The 17,700-nt window shown below is 40.2% G+C and overlaps 1 protein-coding gene across 1 annotated transcript in view; it reads left to right on the top strand.

The window, feature by feature from the left end:
• The window catches only part of LOC307250853 (cGMP-inhibited 3',5'-cyclic phosphodiesterase 3A-like), a 69,972-nt gene that overhangs the window by 46,858 nt on the left and 5,414 nt on the right, over nt 1-17,700 (top strand). The window contains exons 4-12 of the mRNA XM_080028108.1: nt 596-753; nt 9,239-9,312; nt 10,689-10,840; nt 10,996-11,133; nt 11,467-11,578; nt 11,831-11,944; nt 12,575-12,774; nt 13,206-13,409; nt 15,007-15,168. Of these exons, the coding sequence (XP_079884234.1) occupies nt 596-753; nt 9,239-9,312; nt 10,689-10,840; nt 10,996-11,133; nt 11,467-11,578; nt 11,831-11,944; nt 12,575-12,774; nt 13,206-13,409; nt 15,007-15,168 (1,314 nt within the window). The remainder of the gene's footprint in view (nt 1-595; nt 754-9,238; nt 9,313-10,688; nt 10,841-10,995; nt 11,134-11,466; nt 11,579-11,830; nt 11,945-12,574; nt 12,775-13,205; nt 13,410-15,006; nt 15,169-17,700) is intronic.

The raw sequence follows: 17,700 nt of genomic DNA, 5'->3' as shown, positions 1-17,700 counted from the left end.
CATGAGAGGCAGAATTCCTATGATGAAGTGTATCTGTGCAATGCAATATTGACATTATATCTAATAATGTACCATGAGAGGCACCATTGGCACAGCTGCCTGCCAATATCCTGCGGTCAGGGATGCCCACAGTGGTGAATCTCTTTGGATCCAGCGAAGAAAAATAAGTCTCCCCTCAATAAAAAAAAACTTTTCATGGTTGTGTGATCTCCATCATTTGTTTCTTCTTGGGCAAATTCAGGAGAAACAACTGTATCATCAAAAAGTATGCATTGGACTGCAGGCAAAACAAATGAACACATTTTATCTCAGAGGTGGTAGTAATTTTAGAACACAACTACAGCCATGTTAGATTTGGATGATGATTTTATTCCCTTACACAAAAGTGATGAGATGGCTTTTCCAGTAGTGTTTACTATGTGTGTATCAATACATATATTTGCCTGTGTGTGTGTGTGTGTGTGTGTGTGTGTGTGTGTGTGTGTGTGTGTGTGTGTGTGTGTGTGTGCGTGCGTGCGTGCGTGCGTGCGTGCGTGCGTGCGTGCGTGCGTGCGTGCGTGTGTGTGTGTGTGTGTGTGTGTGTGTGTGCACACAGCGTATTAGGCGGAGTCTCCACCCAGGTCTTCTGAGGAGGATCTCTTCCACTTGGACTACCACCACCTCCGCCACAGGCCTGCCCACCATTGAGCCTGGGCCCGTCCAAAGGGGCCGCAGTGCCAGCATCAAACCCTACCATGAAACACTCACTTGCAGGTACCTGAGCTATTGCTTTTAATGACTGATGTTGTGTTCTTATTTTGCTCTATAAACTCTCAGCATATCCCCCTCCTTTTCCGTTGAAACTTGATTTCAAATGCAGTCCCCGGTGTCCTTGCTTTTTCCAAGCCCTATTATTATTTTCTTTCCCTAAAAGTAGAAATACGGGTAAACGACGTCATTGGTTGAAGCAAAGCCCTAGTATTTTGTGTTTTCAAATATACTAATAAGATCCTATTGTGCCACATTGTACTGTAGGTAAACACAACTGTGGTACTTAAGGGAGCTTTTAGGAGGACTACTCCAACTGCTACCACAGTGTGACACATCACTATGAAGAGGTTTATACCCAGCGGTCTGGCTGTAGTTATGACAAAGACATCAGCATGAGTGAACAGTAATGGGGCAGCAGTTTGGAAAGAGATGTGTGTGCAATGGGAGCTGGAGTGGAATATGCCCCGCAGGCGAATGCATTAACCTGAATAACTAAGACACACATTAGTGCTGAGAGTTGATGATAGCACGAGACTAAGGCTACGCAGTTGAGAAATAGATTTTTATGCATGTGATGCAATGGACAATGTGTGATTTTAAGCAAGTGTTTGAAGATTTTTGGTAGTTTTTGGGGAGAGAGGTGTTGAGTGTTTGTGTGTGCCTGGAAGCATGTATTTTTGTGTTGGGTTTATGCCCTTGTCTGAATTTTGTTTCACAAAAGCTGTTTAGAAAATATGACCTGCTAGTTCCATTGTGTTCACACAGGACTAATGCAAACGCAGTGAATCAGAAGACATGTCAGGACACGAGCGTCACATATTATTGAAAAACCTAACAAATAACTGTGGTTCGTGCTGTTTTTTGTTTTGCTAGTAAATCACATTAATGTTTTGAGTTTAGAATAAACACGGGTCCTAGTTTATTAGAGTAGTCATTACTAGGAGAAATATTTCTGCATCATTTTCTGTGATCAGTGCAGAGATTGCATTCCTTACAATTACTTTGTGATTACTGTGACGTTATGTTTGGATTATCCTAAAGCAGCTCAGGGGAAATAATGTATTTTATACATTTCAAAGGGGTGAAAGAAAATGGAGTTTCAGCCTGAAAATGTTCAGCTGTGCGTGTTCCCGTGTACTTAAATATGAGTTATCGTGCATACAGTGTTTTCATTATGTGGGTGAACAAGCAGTACTAGACAGAATGGGCTCTCTGTCTTTAAAATATTAACTATGTCTCGACAAGTGAGACTCCTCGCGTTTCATCTACCTTATTCACTTTCTTCCCTGTTGAGTTTGTGTCACTGGCATGAAAGTCTTCTGATGGACGCCAGCATTTGTTTGCAAATACAGACGCTACTGGGCTTTTCTGAGCTACAAAGCAGCATCACAGATGCCTGCGGTTTGTCAAACCAGGGGGACAGTGAGTACATGAAGGTGTGTGTGTGTGTGTGTGTGTGTGTGTGTGTGTGTGTGTGTGTGTGTGTGTGTGTGTGTGTGTGTGTGTGTGTGTGTGTGCGTGTGTGTGTGTGCGCGTGTGCGTGTGGTTTAATATTCAAACATTGAGAGCTGTCTCTGATCTCCAAACTAAAGCTGGGGCTGAATTATTGATGTGTTGAAGAACTTCAGAAATACTTTTCTGGTGTCTGATTCAAAGACACGCTGCAAACAGCCTGCTTGGATTCAAACAATACAATTTCAAATGATGACGATAACTTGTGTTTGGTCGAATTTGTTTGTTTGCAGACGTACAGAAAAACATAGATGTATCCCTCTATATCTATAAGGCCAGTAACTTCCATTCTAATAATAATTCCAAAAAAACAAAACTACAACCTGTCAATTTCTTTGAACCTCGTACAGACAGCATACATCTCATTAACTTGGTTTTCCCTACACATTTTAGATTCAGAACTGAGTGAACGATAAGAACTTACCCACTGCCTCTGTAAACCCCCTAAAACTTGTCAGCGATTGTTTAAACTAGCTGTTGTAGATGTAAAATGAGCCGTTACTCTGCAGTTGCATGGCCTATTTCCCACCTCAGATTAATTTAGAAACTAATTTTAGGTAGAAGGTTTGGCAGAAATGTGATGTTTCCAGAATAAGTTTTGGTATAAGGTAGATAAGTGACATTGTAAATTATAAAGACAAATCACAGCGAAGTAAGTGTGCCTAAAGTTTGTCCAAAGGTGTATGTTGTTAAGTGAAGGAGGTTACTGGCTATTTTGTTTTTACTTTGTATAATGGTGTGTGTATATGCATCCGTACAGCTTATGTTAAATGTGGTCTGTCTCAAATGAATGTATCCATGTTTTGTATCCATGAGTCTATTGTCAATTTTGGATAATTTTTTTGTATTTTTTGTTGTGAGGAGATTTATTTCATGAAGCTATAAACAATATATTAATTTATTAATTGTAACTGTACTGGAAAACTGAACCGTTCCGTAAAAAACATGTGGCTCCTGTTTTCACAAGTAATTGTCTGAGCCAAGCTGCCTGGGGAAACACGCTAACTAGCCATCCAGATGATGCCTGTAGCTCAGGGTAGATAGACACACTTTTCACTCAAGTTATGGCAATTTAATTATGGGGTTTTGGATTCAAATATTATGTGCAGTAAACTAATATATGAATGTGAATGTGTTGATTTTGATGTACAAAAAACTGCTACCATAAATACAGTATTGTGCCAAAAGAATTTAGATGTTCCCATAATTGGAATAAAGGGGCCAAACCATAAAGTAGAAATCCAAAGTCTTACAATGTACAGTGATATTTTAGACAATAGTTTGCTTAAATGCGGTCATTGCAAAAAAAAGCTGGAAGTTGAGGCAGGCCATTTCCTGTTTCAGTTTGACTCTGCCCCATGCACAAACGAGACCCTTAAAGAAATTGTTTTTTGGAGAAAAGTTCCCGGTTTCCGTGCGCAGGGCCTTGACCATAACCCCTTCAAATGTTGTTGGGGGAATTTGAATGGTGGCCAACAGTGCCCCCAACTTAATTAATTCTCTTATGGCTGAATGGGAGAAAACATCCTAGACTTTGGAGGTCCTTTGTTCGAGTTGCAAGCACTTTTTTTTAGCCGTGTATTGTTTAGTGTTATCAAATTATTAACTTTATATACAGAAATACAATGTTTGTATCTGTTTGTGTGTGTATATATCATCTGGGCTGAACATAAGTATGTGTGCAAGCTGCATGGAGGAAGGAGGTCTTGTCATCCCTGGGTGGCAAAATCTGAAAAGAATACATGTGTTATGTTTTTGTGTGTGAGTTTCCCTTCACATTTTGCACATATCAGTGTGGGCATTGCGGACATTCTTTGCTGACCACTAAGAAAGCACATTCTGAGGTTTCCGTTTAGATAATTGAACAGCACTTAACACTCTACAGACAAATTTGCACTTGTGTCTGTGTCCAAGTTCCAAGACTATACACTTTCAAGAGTAATCATTCTTTCAAAGAACTCTTTGTGAAATTTGACATCCTCATACTTAAATAAATCCTTTTATTGGTTTAGTTGAAGATTAGTTAGTAAGACCCACCCACCTCCTCATTCTTTGGGCAAATTCTCAGTTTTTAATTATTTATTAAGAATCAGTTTCTGAATAATTATATATAAGACAAAATGTGTAAACAAGGAGGAATCTTTATGTATATGGACAACATAACTGTTACATTGTGTGTCTGCCATGGCAAATGTTTGATTTGTATTCATTGTCTCATAAATAATCTACTGTATATATATATATATATATATATATATATATATATATATATATATATGTATATATGTATATATATATATATATATATATATATATATATATATATATATGTATATGTATATGTATATGTATATATATATATATAACAACATTGACATTCTCAAGAAGAAAAAGAATGCAAATACGAAAAAAATAAATGCAATCCAACATGGGATGTGGACATGCAGAGAAAAACATTTAAATAGCTTATTACACATGATACAAACACAAAAGTTAATATCACTTGTGTCCAGAGTTTTCCTGGCCTACCCTCAAAAATCATAGTAACGAAACAAAAACATTTTGACATGTAAATTAAATCATAGTATGTATTACTCATCATAAAAATAATAATGATATACTACGTACATTAATTCATCTGTCTTTTACACCTCTTTTGAAAAACTGTAATAGATCTTACATTACATTTGATCCATATCGTAAATGTAATGTAACATACTGGAGAACTAACACCAAGGTCTACAACTGATTACTACTTTCTATTCCACCTTTGGTTCTAAATGATATTGTTTATTGCTCTCTAAACTACTGTGTGGGCTGCATCCATCAGCGGCTTGTTTGGGTCTGTTTGCTCAAAGACAGTGTGATACTTGAACAAGTACTGTAAATGTTAGGAGCACTGAGCAGCTCTTGTACACAAAAACCTGTCGCCCGGTCTTGAAGCCCAGCAGCTGTCTGCAGCTATGGCCACTTATGGTGGTGGGAGTATAAACAAACACCTGGGCCTCTCCCCCAGTCACCAGAACACCACAATTAACACACACACACACACACACACACACACACACACACACACACACACACACACACACACACACACACACACACACACACACACACACACACACACACACACACACACACACACACACACACACACACACACACACACACACACACACTGTCACAGCTGCTTCTTCTGGCAGGGGCTATGCAGACACAATTGGGAGAGCATAGAGCCTATCTGGGTTTGGTTTACTGCAGCTGAGAGGGCTCTCTTCTGAGTAACACTTTGTTATAGGCATGTGGCACTTATCCAGATGCCTTAAAAGAAAAAGAGAGGTGGTAAGGCTTAAATGTCGAGCAAAGTCACTTCAACAGACCCCTGCCTACTACTTGCTTTTGTTTGGTCTCCAAGTAAGCAACATGCTGCTAACATATCATCCCCCAAGTGGGCTTAAACTAAAATATTTCAAGTTTTGATAAGGACATGAGAGTGCTTTTATAATTTAAGTACTGTAGCCGTTATTTGTCAATGGTATCCCTTTAAATATATAGAAGATAGATAAACACATTCATTTATTTACAGTTATAGGAAATCACTAACATCTTAGAGGCAGAAATGGTTGGAGAAAAGAGGGAAGGAGAGAGTGCAAACAGAGGAGAGGTTGGGAGAAACACATGGCTTCAATTGCCTTCTCTCTGCTCCATCATCAAATCTGTACAATCTTAATTAGGACATTAGGCTTCTTTTTTTGCCTCCCTCCCTTTTTTCCATCATGTCAGCTCTCGGTGACGTACGGTGTTAAGGAGAAATAACACCAAACTTCAAAGCTATACAATATCGTCTCTTTTTTATCGTACAGACTTGGTTAAAAAGAGGCCGAATGAATGCCTTCCATTTCCCTTAGCGCCGGCCACTGTACTGTTATCTTCTTCACGTCATCTGGCTCCAGAGTAGGTAGATTACTGGAAGCAGAAATAATGGCTGCTGTGTTTATCGTGGCTTGGACACTGTCCGTTTGGGCTTCGAACCAAAGGTAATCTGTCAACCTGCTGTGAGTGCTTGAGTATAAAATCTGGGGAGTGAACTGCAGCCGAGAGGAGAGCGAGCAGAGGCCAGTCGGAGCTTATTGCATGCCTCCAAACATTAAGATAAGCAACATGGGGAGGAGGAGAGGCAGCACGGCTGTTTTCAGAGAAAGCAGACAATGTTGCAATTTATACAGTGTGTTTCCTATTGCGGGATAATTAACTTGATTAGGGTTTTATACTGGAGAATGCCAAGATGCTTGTGTGTGAGTGAGTGGGTTAGAACAGGAGTCATGTTGTACTTCAGAGAAAAGACTCCTAATTGACTGTTGATAATTCACTTTGGCTTCATTTGTATGTGGAAAAGCAGGAAACCCAATTTTGACCTTTGGCCTTTGATTAGTCCTTTAAAGAATTCAAAACTACCCTGTCTCCTACAAATTATGTTTAAACACTGCTCATTTACAACTAATAGGGTTTGAAGGAAGGTCAATGCTACCTTAATTACGTTTTATGTAACCATAATGAGGAATTGCGATTTTTATTTTACTTAATACAAGTATCTGCAAAGACACAAATGGATTTTACAGAACCTATCCAAAGCTGACAAGATATGTTGATTTATTAATAGGTCAATCAACAGAAAATGAATCTGTTGACAATCGATTAATCATCAGAGTCATTTGATATAGAAACAATAAAATCACAGTTTAATGCTTCTCCTATGGGAATGTTTGCTGTTTTGTGAGTCTTCCGTAAGAGTGAATGCACGACTTTTGTTGGTCTGTCCATCACACAAAACAAGTCATTTAAAATAGCAATTTAATCCATTTGGGAATTTGATCAGATTATTAATTCATAAATGTAAAAGATAATTAGCAATAATAGGACATTATCTGCTGGTAAAAAATTAAGTTGAATTCATGTTTTGATGGCAAAGTTTGGGCACTCACATTATTGGTAAAGGTTAGATGAAAATAATTGGGTTTTGGTTAAAACTTTTTTTTTAAACAGCACCTGACAGGACGCGTTTGCTTTTTCAATAGTTTACCAAAGCCATAATCTTTTCTTCACCTGAACCAAAGTGTATTTTTTGTTTGAATCTAACCATACCATGGGGTCAAGGATGTTTCATTGACTGGACATATTTGGAGGCAGCAGTGAAAATTTCCCAAAGGTATTAGGCAAAACAAAGTCATCGTATAAAAACATAATTTCCAGGAAAAAGGGGATGAAAGAACCTTGACAGGTGTGTGTATTTTGTCTTCGTACTGTCGGTATATCTCACTGGGAAAGTTAAATTACTGTCATTACACTGCTTTTTGCGATAAAAGCAGGGTCTCTTGAAACTCGACCGACAGATTACTCCTGTGAAAAGGGCCGGCCTTCTTATTTACATTCTGTGCTGAAGGCTCAATGTCAGTCGCTGGGGCCATTCTGCTGCATTAGCAGAATAGGATGAGTGTCTGCCAGTTCTATAACTTTCATTAAAAGTAAACCTTTTAAGCCAAACGATGCTGCTGCTGCTGCTGCTGCTGCTGCCTGCCTAGACCCCCCTGACAATAATGTACTAACTGTTCGCCCGCCAAACTATCAAACTATTTTATATTCCACACCTGCTAGGCATTAGACACAGTGGTCCAACCTGGCCATGCAAACACAACAGAACACCCTTTGTTGGGGCCTCAGGACCATTAGGCAGGGTGGGTACACCTCGAAAGTGTTCAAGAAACAATTTATCAGAAGGAGATAGACACACTACAGGCCTTTGTGCTCCCTGTGACACCATGCTCTAACGGCAGGCATTTCCTGCCCTGAGAAGGCAGGTTTTACAACATTTAGGGAGAGGTATTTTAATTGGAACCACCTAGCAGCCTGACAGAGGCCTCGGTGGAGAAACATGGAAAAGCTGTTGAGAGCAGCTCAGGAGGCTCCCCATGGTGTCACACGGCTAACTAACCAGAGCGAGACGGCTCAAAGCTCATTCCGTAAGAGATCACATTGGCGGTTTGATTCACAGGCCAGTCAATACATGGGGATATTTTCATTTGCCTCTTAAGATTGTGGCTGGCACTGAGCTGTTCCAGTGGCTGAGCAGGGCTTGATTTCCAATGAGTCATTAACAACAGAGCCTGTACACCGGCAACTGTTTCGAATTTGTTTTGTTGTTTATTCTCTCATTGCATTGTGCTATTGTGCGCATTCATTAAGTTCATTAATGGGTATTTTCTCGGAGCATCTGCACAACGTCTGTTTCATGTGGGGACAGCACAGTAGGAATCCCATTAGTTTTTTTTTCCTTTTGACAACTTCTGCCGACTGGTTAGACATCAAAGACAGATGTAGATGATGGCATGATTCCCAATTCATTGGCGCAGCTACAGACATTTTGCTTCCTACAGAGAAACACACACATGTGCTATTCTGCACTTGTCCAGTGTTTTTTATATTTTAACATGTTCTGTTGATTTGGTGGTCTGGCCTATTTTATTAAAAATGTATTCTGCCCAAATAAAAAATCTATGGAGGATCCACAACATCATGAACAACAACGTTTCTCACAGTATAGTATAGTTTAAGTTGAATCTCATCCAAGAAAAACTACAAAACCTAATCTTGCATTAGATTAGCAAATACTTCAATACACCCTTGGATGTTAATGACATTGGCTAAAATTCACCTCGATAACAATCTGTTTTTGGACATGTAACACTGTCTTTCGTTATCTAATCTCTAGCATTAAGGTTGACCATGCTCTTCTCGGAAATCCTCATTGCAGTTGATTGAATCTGACACACACATATGCCGAATTTGAAAGATGCCGAAAGAACAGCTGCACATATCATAGCATTGCAACAGGGGATGTCATACGCTATGGAGTTAAATGAAACATTTCCCTTTTGTGCACTTTATCCCTAACCTGTCAAACCCCTCTTGTCTACAGCTGTGGGAGACCATACATCAGATTGAGCCATGGGGAGGGCTCCATAGACAAGGGAGACAGGATACCACGGTCAGGTATGCTATCAATCTCCTGTCTCTCTATCATTATCCACCACTATCTCCAAGAAGCATAGGAAGAGTGGGGCACCCTTAGCTCAGTTGGTAGGGCGTCTCCCCCCGGGCCGAGCCCAGCAGCAGACCCGGGTTCGATTCCTGCCCGCGGTCGTTCTGTGCATGTCACTCCCCTCTCTGCCCCATTTCACCTCTGTCTCTCTGCACTATCATTAAAGCATAAAAATGCCCAAAAAATATCTTAGAAAAAAAAAAAAAAAAAAAAGAAGAGAAGAGTGTCAATGGGCATATAGAGTATAGTATCACAGTGTCTATCTCCTTAAGACTGTCTAACAATGTGCTGATATTGGAACCAATTGTATGTCCTATACGGTACAGCTGCATAAAACCCCAAACACATAAATTACTTCTTCTAAGTCAGGTATTTTGTATTGGCGTCACAGATTTTTTGCAAGCAGATAGTTCCACTGTGTTATGTGCCTGGATCACTGTATTTATCTCTTTGGTTGTCCATACATAACCCAGCTATCCTAGATATTGTGATGTCAAATCGTGATAGTTTTAGGCAGTATTTTACTACTCCAAAGCACTCTCTCAAGACCACTTTTTAAGGTCTCAGACAGTATCATCTCAGCATTCTTACTTAGTCTCGTATCAGTTTCAGACAAAGAGGATTTGAAGTTTAAGACCACACCTGCGGGGATGCCACTTAATACATACTGTATACGCATACAGTATGTATATAATATGTGCTAAAAGAGGGGGAATAAAGGAATCTTAGTTTGTTATGGGTGTATTATTTTGGATCTTTCAGATCAATGTGAGGAGGGCCCATGTCCCACATTTTATTATAAGTGTGTCATGCAGTGTGGGACTCACATTGATCTTGTTCTTGTCTCGGTCTCAAAACACTGGCATTGGTCATGACTTATTCTCGATTTATGTCTATCCTGACTACGACACTGGTTTCAGGATCATTTTCAGCTTAAGGTTAAACATCAGCTTTTGGTCTAAGTCCACTTACTGGCACAGATAAAGAAAATTATTTAAACATTCCCAATTTTGCACTAATATTCAGCAGCCAAGCAGTTAGAAATTCCAGCTTTGAAAAATGCAGACACTGCAGTTTTTTCTGATACCAGACACACTCCTCCAAGATATGTTTGGTGGTAAGCTGTGTGTGGCAGGCAGCACAACACAGACATGTGCCAATGTTAACGAACAGGAACACTCACAATTTGCATGACTTTCTTTCTGAGAAATGCAGAAAAGAACCAACAAGCCAGAATGAGAGAAAAGTGGATTAACCAATAGAACTCTGCAGATTTGATTTTGAAACAGCAGTGTGACATCTCTTTATTGTTTTTTTCTCTTACTAGCCGAGGACCAAGTGGGCGTGTCATCAGACTATGAAAGCACCCACGAAGCCAACCACAGTGATAGCAGTGATGTAGCACATACGGAGCAGGACACAGAGGAGGGAAAAAACGCTGTGCAGAATGTCATCCTCCACTCACTAATACCTCCTGAGGTTAGGCATGGCTGAAGTAATGCCAGTAATACAGTTTCATTATGTTAATGAAACTCAATAATTGCACGATCACACCACATCATATTGGAACATACATGAATTACGTTGCATCTGTATTTGCTCTTAACACTTTTCATCACGTGTCACTCGTACAGGACAATCCAATTCTGGCTCCGGAGCCGTTATTAATGGAGGACTTAGATCCTTTGATGAGTCAGCTAAACAATTGGAACTTCCCCATCTTCACTATGATGGAGAAGACCAATGGGAAATGTGGGCGGATCCTCAGTCAGGTGAGCACATCTGAGAGCACCAATGCTCAGAGGTCAGTCAGAGTGTCAATACATCTATTGATTAGGATTAGGACGACATTTCAGAGAAAAAATGCTCGAGTGGAATAGTAATGTGCCAAAAGACTACGTTACATTATTTGTCATTGCATTCATCATTGAGTAGACTTAAATATAATTTCATAATTCTTTATACTAAAACACACCTAACCATATGCATTGGTTATGATTATTTGTCTCGCTATTGTTTCCCTCTCAAATGTGATGTGTTGATTATCCAAGCCTAGCAATCGAAATGTTCATACACTATCTGACTATTTTATCTTTGTCTTCCAGGTCTCCTACAGGCTCTTTGAAGACACTGGCCTGTTTGAGACCTTCAAGATTCCTGTCAAAGAATTCATGAACTACTTCCACGCCCTTGAGAATGGGTACAGAGACATACCATGTAAGCTTGAACATCTCTCTCCCTCTTACAGTTTTAATTTCACCTCAGTGTTTCCTAAAATAATGTTTGCAGCTGCAATAATGATACCTGCCACTAGAGGGAAATGTCATACCGAATTTTTTTTGTTCAATTCCTAGTCATATAGGAGCCGTCATGTTGCTACAAGAAACACAAGCAGCCCAACAGTGCATCCTGGTGGAGAAAAAAAATGGCACACACTGAACAGACCTGTTTTTTACCTTCCCAATCCAGATCACAACAGGGTCCATGCCACAGATGTGCTTCATGCGGTCTGGTACCTCACTACGCAGGCTGTACCTGGTCTGCCCAGCCTCATTACTGACCATGGCTCTGCCAGTGACTCAGGTGTGTGTGTCAGTACATGCATGCAGACATTTGCATGTCCTGGTGGGGGAGCTGGCGTGTATGTGAAAGCATGTTTGAAGTTGAGAACATCAAGTTAGGTTGAAGAAAAATACTTTCTATATATAGGCCAGACTTTTTATTTATTTATTTATTCCTTCTGCCTGCAGCCTTTCTCCTGTGAGCCATCCCATTAATGTCAGTACATCAAACCTGAAGGAGTGTGTGTGTTCTTATCCCACTCACAGTCTGTCTTATCGTTCCCAGGCTTTTGGCACTTTCATTTACGTACCAAACACTATTTGAAGTCTGGAACAGCATGAAATTGCAGGAAGATTAGAGTTCTCTCACCCACATTTCCATAACCTCATTTGTATGCCTTACTAGGGCCATCCCTTTGATCCACATATAAGTGGATTTGAATGTTCAAGCGTGTGTGTGTGTGTGTGTGTGTGTGTGTGTGTGTGTGTGTGCGTGTGTGTGTGTGTGTGTGTGTGTGTGTGTGTGTGTGTGTGTGTCAGTGTGTGTGTGTGTCAGTGTATGTGTGCATATGGAAGTACAGTATTAAGGTTGGTGTAAATTCTGCCACTCTGCTCTTAACCATCCTTACTTTGTCCCTTCCCCCGTGGCTAGACTCTGACAGTGGAATAACGCACAGTCATATGGGCTACCTGGTCTCAAAGACCTACACTGTGTCAGAAGATGGCTATGGCTGCCTGTCCGGCCTCATACCTGCTTTGGAGCTCATGGCACTTTATGTTGCTGCCGCAATGCACGACTACGACCACCCTGGGCGGACCAATGCTTTCCTCGTGGCCACCAGCGCCCCACAGGTACTCTCGCTACACAATCATTCTCTGTAATCAATAGAGTCTATCATTTCATTGGTGATTTTCTTGCACTTTTGTATTCCACTGCCAAACTGCACTGGCAAAGATGAAGCGAGTCATTGACTGTGTATTCAGACAATTACCTGTTAGCTCTCACATTGTGTGTCCAAAATTGACAGGTGTCGAGGTTGGATTTGTAATGTTGTGAAGCTGTAAATTGCATTCACTGCATGTCTAGACATACAGTTATTATACTGAAAGTATTGCCTCTCAATCAGAGAGAAGCAAAGTAGTATAGTGGTTCACCCACATCATGATTCAGTCTCTCTGTTATTGGTACTGTATGTGATGATGTATGATTTCTGAATTCATATTTAGGCATTTACGTGTATGTAATTTGTGTATGTAAATGTTAAGTGTTTGTGTGTTTACAGGCGGTGCTCTACAACGATCGATCGGTTCTGGAAAACCACCACGCTGCCTCAGCCTGGAACCTCTTCATGTCACGGCCAGAGTACAACTTCCTGGTCAACCTGGACCACGTGGAGTTTAAGCGTTTCCGTTTTTTGGTCATTGAGGCAATACTGGCCACTGACCTGAAGAAGCACTTTGACTTCCTAGCTGAGTTCAATGCCAAGGTAGGTCTAAAAAACAAAACAATTGTTTGACATTAACTATTGAAAATTAAATATGCACGCTAGATATGAAGCGTTAAATCCATTGAAAATGTCGATTTGACAACATCAAAGCCCCTGAATTGTTTATTTTCCTGTAACTTAAAGTAAGTGATTTATTTATGTTAATATAAGTGTTAAATCGTTCTTTATTCATACAGTGATCACTTACATAATGTGCGCGTTTCATAAAGCTGATCTCTCAGTCAGCTGCTCTGCATGTAATCGGCAAATAAACTTTTTGTCGGATCTCGAAATTAATATCCAATCACAAGAGAGAACGCTACAAACCGACACCCGTCTCACTCATGGTCTCAATGTCTGTTTTGATGGTTTTTATCATGTTTTATCACAATTATTTATCTGAGATGGTGCTAGATAACTCGCTGATTGAAGACCACAGTGCATTAATGTGGTGACGTAAGGACGAGCGTGGGGACTGCTAACTGCAGTAACTGACAGGAAGTTAGCTAAAAGAACCATTCCGCTTCCAGCACCTTTAAGCAAATTTTAGAGGTTTGGGATTTTCCAAATCCAATCCTCCAATATAAACTGAAAGGTTTATAAGGTTTATAAAGATATTGTCATTTAAGGTTGACCTCAGTTTTAATAATATTGAAAAGAAAAGTTCTATTGAATGGAAAATATCCAGTGGTTTTCAAGGAACATGTCTATTTGCGCAGAACATTGCAGCACTTGCAGTACATTCAGCACAAGTCAACAACACAAAGCGCCCCGCAGCTTTCCACTTACTGCTTTAAGTGCAAACAGAATGTTGGCTTTAGATTTGAGGTCCTTGGGATTTTCCATTGTGAGTATTAGTACAGTGGTGGTGCTTGATGGCCAGGGCCTGTCAGCCAGCTCTGAGCTTGCTGGCTGGGTCACAACAGTAAGAGCAATTTCTCACACTGCAGTGCACCCTGCTCGGCTCTGCTCTTCTTGGAAGCAAATGCGCTTTCTGTGAAGTACCCATCAAGTTTTGCACCTGATCTCTTCAGCTTTCTGAGTTATTAGGTCAGAATGTTAAGACTCTGGGAGTCAGTCGTCCTTCTTCTCAACATATGAATTTCATTAAGTATACTACCTAGAAATGAAAAATGAATTTAAACTATGTTGAGATTAATCCAAGTTTAAAAAAATGAAACTGTGTTGAGATTTGGTGTAAGTGTTGCCAGGTCCATAGAAATGTTATTAATCAGAAATTTCACTGGTTTCTTTCAGAGAAGAACTTGTAAGAGCTCATCACTTATTTGAAGCATATGATTGTAACCTCTCAATATTATGCTAAGTGCTAATGTACCTCATTAAACAGGTAAAAGGGACATTTGAAAGTTCGTAACTTCTTATTGCTTTTATCTTCTCATCCGCAGTGCAACACAGAGTTGCTGTGAGTCTTGTCTATGATTAGTAAAACCTTTAGACATGAATATGAATCCACAATCTTTGAACAGCAGATCAATAGCCTGACATTTACATTATGTCTTCATATACCGCATGCTATGTCTGTCAACATCTTTGAAAATGTTAAACATCAACATATCTGTTTGTTGATCCCCTATAGGTGGGTGATGATCCATCCACAGGTATCGATTGGACAAACGAGAATGACAGGTTGCTGGTGTGCCAGATGTGCATTAAACTGGCTGACATCAACGGGCCTCTCAAGCACAAGGACCTTCACCTGCAGTGGACGGAGGGCATTGTCAATGAGTTCTATGAACAGGTGTGTGGACTGTCCCTGATGCACCACAACTACATCCCTATCCTAAACCATGGATTTAGCATAAACCTTAACATCATTACTTAAAGTGTCACACACACACACACACACACACACACACACACACACACACACACACACACACTTTAAGATTCATGTATCAGTAGAGGTGTTTTAGTAGTTTTTACAGTAAAAATAGGCTAATGATTAACATGCCTATGTTTCGCTTTATGCTAGTAAAGAAAAATCATGTGTAATCATGGCCTAATTTTTAATACAATCTACTGCAATTCCACACAACAGCTCTGCATGTTGATAAAGCTGTACAGTTTTTATTGACATTGTCAGAAATGCAAAAACTCAATCGAGGCCATAGAGGTAGTGTTCAGCTAGACTAAATATGCATAATGCAGTCCAGTAAAACAGCACCAGTAATTACAACTTCAATGCTTAAAACAAATAATTTTATTAAGTTCCCTATGACAAAAACTGAGCATTTTATACTTCAAATGTAGACTTTATGTTCAGGCAGTTAAATTGGAATGCGCAGATGTACCACACAAAGTGGCCACCGAGTATACTCTGCTGCTGCAACAAACAAAAACTAGTCAAGCCTTTAGCCTAATGTCACATTGGCAGGGAAGGGCTGCTAATTTCTGCTAATTGCCTCTGGGTCAGGCTCAAACCCTTACAGTATGTAGCCTGCTACTTAAATTGGGTGACACAACTACCTTGTTTACAAGCCACTCCAAGGGTCTATGTGGGGAATTTCAGAGTGCTGCAGGCCCGTCGGAGAAATGTTCTTCAGTGACAATAGTCCTAGTACTTCTGGATGTGGTAACGTAAGGGGGGTGCCCGGGCAACTGCCATTTAGTTCTGGTACAATGACGGGCCTGAGAAACCAACAACCTTGAAAAAAATCCAGCAAAGCGATACAACTCCTTCTCTATTCAATACATGTTCGGGCGAGAATCCAAAGAGAATCCAAAGAGAATCCAAAGACACACACACACACACACACACACACACACACACACACACACACACACACACACACACACACACACACACACACACACACACACACGCACACGCACACGCACACACACGGACACACACACATGGATACACATACATGCCTTTCATGGAACCCAAGGACACTTTTCAGAAACATAATAGGGGCAATAATGGGACAACCAAATAGATTGATTTATTTGAGCTTGTTTTACTGACTTACTTATCCGCTCACCTGTCAGATTCCATCAGGTTGCTAATGGAAGACTCCCAATGTGCTTCACATTTGCAGCTCGCTGGTCTGCACGAACAAAGGCGTTCTACTGTATAGTGCAAGGGATGAAACTTGGAGTCGGTTACCGAGGCAACCAGGAAACCGGGCTATGTCTGTTAGTTCCCATTCATACAGATGTCATATAGACAACACACATGCTGCTGCCCCTGAGCCCTCCCATTATATAATTTAGGCATTTGTGTAAAAGACATTCATTGACGCTTATGACTAATTTCAAATACAAGATGCATTGATGTCACCTACAACCAAACAGCATATTGTTGTCAACACTTTATTTTATGGAGTTCATAGTTGTTTTTTCCACAGAGTTCTCGTAATGGCCTTAGGGCAGGGGTGTCAAACTCATTTTGGTTCGAGGGCCACATACAGCCTCTCTGATCTCAAGTGGGCCGGACCAGTACAATAATGGCAAAATAACGTACATCAACTCCAAATCTCTAGCTTTGTTTTTCAGTAATATGCTTTATCACTCAGTCTACATTTGTAACCTACATTATCACGGATCACAAGGGATCTCTGTACCCCCCAGGAAATGTCTTAGTAAAGGTTGCTGCTGGCCATGGGAATAGGAGGTGCGGCGCGCAGCGCCGCAGCAAAAATTTGGGGGGTATTTTGCTCAAAGATGCCAATATGCACTAATGAAATAAACAACTGTTTATTTGAATACACAAATACAACAGGCACTGACGTTACAGTTGTCCAATTTTGTTTACTATATGTACAGGGACACATTTTGTGCAAACATGCAGACAGTACAAAATAAAATTTAATAAAAGTGCAACTTCTACTGTTTTGATTTATTTTTAAATACAGAGGTTATTGGTTGTTTTGGAATTCGTTTTTCCCAATTTAAAACATAAAAATAAAGCAGCATGGAAAATTAGGAAATAAATCTTGTAGGCCTACACTAGCATGCTCCTGCTCGTTTCGCACGTGCAGAGCCGCGGACACATCGCGCTTGCTAGTACATTAATTGTTCAGCACTAAAAATAAAAATTGTTTTATTCATTTTTTATTTTTTTGGTTTTTACTTTGCCATAAAGCACTGGAGGAAACATTAATAGCGGTGAAGCAAGATTGCCATTTACCATTTCCCACGTTGCTAAAATGTGCTTTTTTTTTATTTAGGCTGCCCCCTAGCGGCTGGAGTGAGCATTTTGGTTATTTCTTTAAAAATTCATATCTCCTCACAGGAATGGGCTAGAGACTTACTTTTTTTTTTGAAA

The sequence above is a fragment of the Ammodytes marinus genome (assembly GCF_949987685.1).
Source record: "Ammodytes marinus genome assembly, chromosome: 5".
Taxonomy (NCBI): domain Eukaryota; kingdom Metazoa; phylum Chordata; class Actinopteri; order Uranoscopiformes; family Ammodytidae; genus Ammodytes; species Ammodytes marinus.
The sequence above is the reverse complement of the archived record's forward strand: the minus strand, read 5'-3'. Positions and strand labels throughout refer to the sequence as shown.